General features: G+C 41.1%; 1 protein-coding gene across 1 annotated transcript; it reads left to right on the forward strand.

Annotated features, from left to right (window-relative positions):
* The first annotated feature begins 7 nt into the window (after positions 1-7).
* On the forward strand, positions 8-7,880 carry LOC121660284 (BRCA2 and CDKN1A interacting protein). Its single transcript, XM_042019558.1, has 7 exons — positions 8-328; positions 1,750-1,824; positions 2,317-2,397; positions 3,095-3,187; positions 3,697-3,884; positions 5,030-5,207; positions 7,515-7,880. Exons 1-7 carry the CDS (start codon positions 191-193, stop codon positions 7,683-7,685), a joined length of 924 nt encoding a protein of 307 aa, XP_041875492.1. The 5' UTR covers positions 8-190; the 3' UTR covers positions 7,686-7,880.
* The last annotated feature ends 18 nt before the right edge of the window (positions 7,881-7,898 follow it).

Genomic DNA, 7,898 nt, shown 5'->3' on the forward strand with positions numbered 1-7,898 from the left:
CGGGTTTGTGGGGACCGGGGCGGTCCGGGACGCGCCTCCCCCTTCAGCCTCCTCGGCTGCCCGCGCCCCTCCGCGCTCCCCCGGCGCTGCCCGCCCCTCGCTGTCGCGACATTCGGCGACATTCGGCGACATCCCGGACTCGCCGCGCCCCGGCCACAGCGCCCCCGCCGAGCCGCGCCTGCGCAGCGCCATGGCCACGCCGGCCAAGCGCCGGGCGCGGGGCCCCGCCGGGGAGCGCGGCTCCCACAGCGGCTCCGGCAGCTCCGAGGGCTCCGACAGCGGCTCCGAGGGCTCGGGGTGCTCGGACTCGGAGGAGCCCATCGATGAGGTGAGCGGGAGAGGCCCCGCGCGGCCCCTGAAGGAGCGGCCGGGAGGGGATTCGGGACGGGGATGGATTGGGGGATAGTCGGGAGCAGGTTCGGGAAGGGGTTGGGAAGGGGCTGTGCCCGGCGAGGCCCGGCGTGGTGCGTGTCCTGTGGGAGGGCCGGGGACGCGTCCCTCGGGGTCGGTGACCTGACGCGTGTTCGCTGCGTTGTTGTTGAAAGTTTTCAAATTTTTTAGCTGCCTTTGAAAAGTTGGGCTCCCCGAGGCCTCAGATGTACAGCCCCGGCCCTTGGCGTGCCCGCTCAGGTGTGGGGCTGGAGGCGGCTGCTTGGAAATGGTGTTGTCAGCACAGAGGATTTGCTCTCTCATTATATTTTGCTATCTTTTATTATTGTATTTGCTTGCTTCCTTTTATTATAGAATCCCGGCATAGTTTGGGTTGGAAAGAACCTTAAAGCCCATCCAGTGCCACCCCCTGCCATGGGCAGGGAACACCTTCCACTATCCCAGGGTTTTCCAAGCCCCATTCAACCTGGCCTTGGACACTTGCAGGGATGGGGCGACCTGTGCCAGTGTCTCGTGAATTTTACTGCCTCCCAAGGGATTGTGTGCCTGCTTTCTACATTACAAACAGGTCTTTAACACTGTTCTCCCAGTAGACGACAAAGGCCATGACCTCGGTGTGGGATTGCAGAGAGTTAGAGGCTGAATTGGTGACAAAAGTAAGGCTGAGTTGTTGAGGTTACTCAGGAAGTGTAATTGAATCTGGCAATTAAAAGACAAAGTAACTCTGAATGATCTTGAACAGTGGAAGAGGTAGGCAGGGTAGCCTTGGCAGGTGTGACTTTCAATATAGAATACCAATAAAAATGTTGGTAGGCACACAGCATTTGTTCTGGAAGGAGAAGCAACAGCTCCCATTGTGCTTCTGTGGTGCCTGGGTCTCATCATTTGCCTGCTGAGCAGAGTTCCACACTGGGGTTAATGATGCCAGGAGGATTTGGGGAAATAGCAGAAATGGGGGTTTTGATGTAATTATTTAAATGTCTGCAGCAATCTTCACCTTTAGCTAAGGCATTACACCCCAGTCCTGCAGTTCCCTGGGTTTAACTGCCTGGATCAAGCCTCTCTGCAAGAAGTCTGTGTGGCTACAGTAGGCGTAATTGTGTGAACCAGATGGCAAGAGTAAAGCATTAAAGGTTTGTTCCCTACACAGTTGGTGGGTTAGTTTTGAAAAGTTAATTTCACAGATGCTCTCTGAAGATCACAGGAGAAATGATAACAATTGCTGAGATTACTGCAAGGTGGAAATAAGTTCTGTTTCTGCTCTTTGACATTACTCGTCTTCAAGTATTTTACAGTTTAGCTTTGTTCTGATGTAACTTCTTGCCAAATGTGTGTGACATTCTCTGTTTTACTCCACAGGAAGTGAACGTTGAATTTGAAGCACATTCTATATCAGACAATGACTATAACGGGATAAAGAAGTTACTACATCAGGTACTGTGACTATCTGTTAGCTTGGCTGATTTGTCCTTTGATAAATAATATCTGAAGAGTTATGCACAGACATTGGTTCACATTCTCTGTACTGATTTATAGTTTTTATATATTACTTTGCTTCCTTTAATTAGAGAATCCCAAAATAGTTTGGGTTGGAAGGGACCTGAAAACCCTTCTTGTTCCACCCCCTGCCATAGTGGACACCTTCCACTACCCCAGGTTGCTCCAAGCCCCGTCCAGCTTGGCTTTGCACACTTCCAGGGATGGAATAGCCACAGCTTTCAGATCATACCAAACTCCAGAGGATGCAGTGGGGAAATACCAGCGTGTGGAAGGTGCAGGAGCAAGCACTTCAAGCAGCTGATTATTAGTTTTTGCAGTATTATAATGAAGGAATTTAAATAAAAAAACTCACTTTATTTTCTACTAAGTGGTCCATGAAATACCATCAGTGCCTAAAACAATACTTTTTTGTTTCCTGTCTTCCAGTTGTTTCTCAAAGCTCCTGTTAACACTGCTGAATTAACTGATATATTAATACAACAGAATCATATTGGGAGTATTATCAAGGTAAGACAGATTTTACATTTGTAATTGAAGTGCAGTACTTTTTATGTTGAAATGACATGATTTCTGTATTTCAGAAGGGGATCCTGTCTGTGTTATTTGTGTACTTTCTTGCTTTTTTTGCTTTGAGAATAATTCTTCTATGGGAACTGAGATTTTCCATGCCACTTTCAAGAAAAGAAGGAATTTGATATATTATTATAGCTGGTTTCTTTTTACATGTGGAAGGCTTTTCACTCTCTGAATTTTGGTGTAGTAATGCTGAAAATATTATTACCATCTCCATAAGAAATAGGATCTTGTTACTTTCCTACAAAGACACAGCTCTTTGTCCTCCTCCCTATCAAATCTTCATTGCTCTGTGGTTGTTAAGACATTCCAGGTTTACTTCCCTGTGTTAGAAACTGAAGGGAATTGGTTTTGCTTAATATACTGCCATCCCCTGGGCCAGGATGCTGCTTATTGAATGTGATCTGTCAACTTGTAGTGCCTTTCAAAGGACTCTGCTGTAGAAGATGCATGAGCTGGCTCTGAGCACAGTGAGATGTTCAGGGATGCAGCAGAATTTGCAGTGTGTGTTTGTGCAGATTTCCTCGGTGGTTGTCATGTGCTGAGCATATTCTAGAAAGAAAAACATCTTTTGCTACAGAGTGGAAATAGAATGTCAATATGAGTTGTTGCTTTTCCTTCCATTCAACAGCAAGCAGAAGTGCAGGAAGACAGTAGTGATGATGAAGAAGATGATGATGAAGTCTTTGGTTTTATAAGCTGCTTGAACTTAACAGAAAGGAAGGTCGGTATTCCTCATTAACAACAGTGATGTTAAATGAGGCTGCATCCTGCTCTCTGCCCTGTGTAACAAGCCTGGACAGCTGGACCAGCATTTGGAATTCCACTGTGGAGGACTGGGGTTGTAAAACTTGTACATGGCTAAGCTTTTTTCTGAATGTAGTAACTTGCTGAGGGTCAAACATAAAGCAAAGAATGGAATAGAGTTAAAACTAGGCCTAATAATTCCAGGGTAAGTGAGCTGTCAGTCTCGTGTATTTCTTCACTTTGTTCTTCTGCAGTGTGGAGTTTTGCTGTGGTGTTGCAGTCCCTCATTCCCATCACTTCACAACCTTTGTTTGCCCTCAGCTCCAGATCTGGGGAACAATTTCAGAGAAATTGTTCAGTGCTTTAGAGGCTGCTGAGGGAAATTGCCACCAGGCCTGTAGGAAATGCCCTTGAAGTTGACATTCAAGGTTTTCTTGTGTAAATAGTTGTTGTACCAGGTAAAGAAAATGCAACTTTTGATTGCAGGGCACCCAGTGTGCTGAGCAAATCAAAGAGCTGCTCCTGAGTCGCTGTGAGCAGAGCTGTGACCAACGTGTGGTGGAGCAGCTGAGTAAACTCCTGAACGACAGCACAAAGCCTGTGGGGCTCATCCTGAGTGAGAGGTTCATCAATGTCCCTCCACAGATTGCTCTGCCCATGCACCAGCAGCTCCAGTAAGTTTGTTTATATTTTTTTTTTCTTGCATGATGTTGAATGGTATTTTTTCTTCATATTTTTCAGAACTCTTATGTATATAGAGCTGTGTTAAGACAGCTGATGCTATAGATATAAGTAAAACATGAACAGAAAAATAATTTTGTCTCACATATGGTCTTCAGTTAATTTTTAAAATATTTTTTATGTCTTTATAAAGATACAAAACTTTCTCTGTAGAGGATATAATTTGAGAACATGTGCAGTTCTACAGAAATAGCTGTGTGTATGTTGCAATTTATCCTTGTATTGCAGATTATTTTCACACTGATCTAGGAACATTTAAAAATGAGAACGTTTTTAGCATGCTGATAATGGGCAGCTTGGGTGTTTCTGTTTCTGTGTTATTGTCTGACTTTGGAATGGGAGATTTGGATTGAGGGAAAGGCTTAAAAGGTGGTTGTGTTCTGGCCCATGTAAATATGCAGTGTTTTGGTTAGTTTCAAGTAATGAAAAAAGCAAGTAAAGTGTTGGTTGATCTCTACCAATTCATGGATTTATATCAAAAGCTGGGTGAATGTAAATAAATTAATCCACTGCAAGACAGCATTACATTATTTTAGTGCCATGCTGAGAACTGGGAATAAGGAAATTTTGTTGGATCAGGAACTCCAGTAGTCAAATAAAGATAATTTTTTTTTAATTTCATTTTTTTCCTTCTTTCCTCTCATGTGAGATGAGATTAGAAGTCAGATTGAGGTCACCACAAATACAGCCCTTGTCACAGCTCAGCTTCAGATCTCAGCCTCTTTGTCTTAAAGGTTTTGGAGTGACAACATGTTGAACACGAGGGTGGGCAAGAGTGTTTTCTGTCTCTTCAGTTACAATTCCTCATGGAAGTGATACTGTGATGTATTTTTAAGGAGAGTTGCACTGTGAGTGTCCTGTGAACTATGGGAAAAAAATTCCATATTTTCATAGTTTAAAAGTCCAAATAGTATGCTTAAGTACCAGGAATGCATCTGCAAAATTGATTTTCTGAGGCACTCATAAAAGAATAGCTGTAATTTGAATATCCTTTCTATACCAATACATTATAAGGTGTACTTCTATGCTTGTTTAGGGTTTAAATTGTGTAAGTGTGTAAGCATTTATTTTTCTTTAGGAAGGAGCTGACTGAGGCACAGAGAACAAACAAACCTTGTGGAAAGTGCCACTATTACCTCCTTATCAGCAAGACCTTTACAGAAGCCACAAAGAGCAGTTCTAAGAGGAAGGAAGGGAAAAAACAGCCAAAGGAGGAATTAATGTTTGCAAATGCAGAGGAAGAATTCTTTCATGAGGTACCATATGATTATTTAATTCAAAATCCTTCTTTTTCTTTACATATCATCAACAGGAGATTTTTCACCTCAAATTCAAGGGGAGCTTTTATCAAGATGATCACAAATACTTTTAAATTAAATCCAAGGTGTTTTGGAATAGCTTTGAGAGGGGAGCAATCAAACTCTTTTTGTGTATTGATTTATCTGTTTCCTCCTGGGTGCCTGTTACTCTCAAAAAATGCTCAGAATTAAAACTTCTGGAAATCCCAAGAAGTGGCTCTTGCTTCCCTTTTCTGTCTCTGTTCTACTCAGGGCAAGTATGTTAATTAAAAGTGCTAAAACACTGACATGGAAATATTACTTCCCATTTCCTAAGGCAGCCTGTCCACAAAATTCTGCTGGTCCCAAGCCAGATCAGGTGAGGGGAAAACGCAGGAAATTAAATTAAAAATGTGCTTTGAAATGCAAAGAATTTTTCATGGTTTCTTTTGTTCCCAAAGCTTTAAAACTACTGTTCTCCAATATTACTTCTTTGTCAAGAGCCCATTATTTTTCATTTCTGGCAGTGCCTGCAGGGCAAAGGACTTGCACATGCATGGGGTGGTTAATGGCAAAGGTTCCTGTGTGTAATCATTCTGACAGAAGCTGTGATGGGGCTGTAATTTTATTTCTTGGGAAGGAGAGAAATGTAGGTGGGGGAATTCACTGGTAGCTGTAGGGAATGGTGGTGTAGCCTCTGTGCAGCAGCAAGTTGGGGATTTTGTTTTTGTCTTCCTGCCACAACAGCTGAAACAGCTGAACCTGAACTCTGTGTAAAATGTTGTTGAAAAGCTGCTCAGGAGAAGCCTGTGATGCTCATGTGTCCATGGTTGTTCTGTTCTAGAAGGCCCGGTTTTTATTTATTTATATATTAGATATATATAAAAATATATATAAATAAATATATATTTATATAATATAAATATATAAAATGATAAATTTATATATAAATATATATTATATATATTGTATGTAGTATATTTATTTATTTCTATATATATATTATATATATATTAATGTATTTATTTAGCTTTGTTATGTATTAAAGGCTAATGGGGTGCTTTCATCTAAACTCCAGTAATTCTCAGCTCAAAAGGATAGACTCAAACTGAGCATGTTTTTCTTTTTAACAGTCTTCCCAGTGTTTTAAAAAAATTCATTTTAAACATTATGTAGGGTATTAAATTAAATGTCTCTCCATACTTAATAATGTGTGTGTGTTAAATTAGTGCTGGAGTGTCTGTCCTCCCTGATTACACATAATGTTAATTAGATTGCCATAAAATAGCATTAAATGTGGTGAGGCAGACACTTGGAGCCATATCAAACTGAGAGAAGCCTTTTTCTGCACTTGCCTCTTCCCTGGGCTTTATTCTGTTCCTTAAAATGATAACCAGAAAATCTATTATAACCAGGCTTGGAATTGATTAAAGGTGCTCAAATTGTTCTTGAACAAAGCCACTCAATTAATGTGGTGATTCTCCCAAAATGAGATTTAAAGCCTTGATATATTGTTAGTGGAAAGCAAACCTAAAAGGAGAGGGGATCTTAATTTTCCCACAAAGGGAAGGAATCAGGTAAGTTTTTCTACTTGATGGTTCAGCTCAGAGTTCTTAATCTGACTTGTGTGAGAACTGGAAACATTTATTAGGTACAGTTTTCTTATCCATCAGGAATTTTGTCTGGGAAAGCTGATGAAAAGGGACTTCCTGTGTGGAGTTTATATCCCTGTAAAGAAATAGCACACATTATAGACACCTGCCTGTTTGGAGAAGCAGAAATAGATCTTCCAGTGGCTGCAACCATCTGGAGCCTTTCCAAGAGCTTTCTGAAATTCTCCTCAGGATTCATATGGGTGCCCATCCCCTTAGTATTTGATTTCTTCTCATATTCTTACAGATTTGTTAATTTTTAGGACTCTGAGCAGTTTTAAGAGTAGGCCCTGAAAACAGCAAAGCCTCAAAACATTGATTTTTTTTTTTCCCCCCTCTCTCCTAGTTCGTTTTTCTGATCCCAAACTATAATGGTAGCAGTCACTCTAGAATTTATGATAAAATGGATGATTTTAGAATGGATGATAAAAATTCCGTGAAAAGAAAATTGTTTAAAACACTTTAAATGGTGGATTTTTTTGCTTGGTCTTTTTGGTGAACCCTTTAAGAGGGAACAAAACTTTTTAATAAGCATGGGCATAATAGGTTAATTATTTTCACTTTGTTGGGATGATGTATTATCTTCATGCTAATTAAACATTTTAATCTGAATGCTTTTATTTCTGTTGTTTAGAAAGCCCTTCTGAAATTCAACTACTCTGTGCAAGAGGAAAGTGACACCTGTCTGGGTGGCAGATGGTCCTTTGATGATGTACCAATGAAGCCTTTGAGGACTGTTATGATCGTTCCAGCTGATGGAATTCATGGAATTATGGATAAACTGAAAGATTATCTCTCTCTCTGAGCTTCCCTACAAACACCAGGTTTTTATAGAGCAGCCATGCAGGACTGTGACTTGGCAATATTTTCATAACTGCTGTTGAGTCCACGGTTTTGTGCAACCAAAAATATCCACCAAATTAATATTTTTAAATATTGCATCTTATTTTCCTTTGGTAACACCATGAAGCAGTCAATAAAACTCAGTGTCAAAAGAAAACCTGAGTATCTCCTGAAT

This window comes from Corvus kubaryi, unplaced genomic scaffold (genome assembly GCF_017639235.1).
Source record: "Corvus kubaryi isolate FWS band 111438036 unplaced genomic scaffold, C.kubaryi_AGA036_p1.0 138, whole genome shotgun sequence".
Taxonomy (NCBI): Eukaryota; Metazoa; Chordata; class Aves; order Passeriformes; family Corvidae; genus Corvus; species Corvus kubaryi.

What these genes read in the sequence shown, in the direction of transcription:
- LOC121660284 (XM_042019558.1), top strand. Translation starts at nt 191, where the DNA reads ATGGCCACGCCGGCCAAGCGCCGGGCGCGGGGCCCCGCCGGGGAGCGC. An exon ending in CGGAGGAGCCCATCGATGAG is followed by an intron (nt 329 to 1,749) that starts GTGAGCGGGAGA and finishes TTTACTCCACAG; the next exon opens with GAAGTGAACGTTGAATTTGA. An exon ending in TAAAGAAGTTACTACATCAG is followed by an intron (nt 1,825 to 2,316) that starts GTACTGTGACTA and finishes CCTGTCTTCCAG; the next exon opens with TTGTTTCTCAAAGCTCCTGT.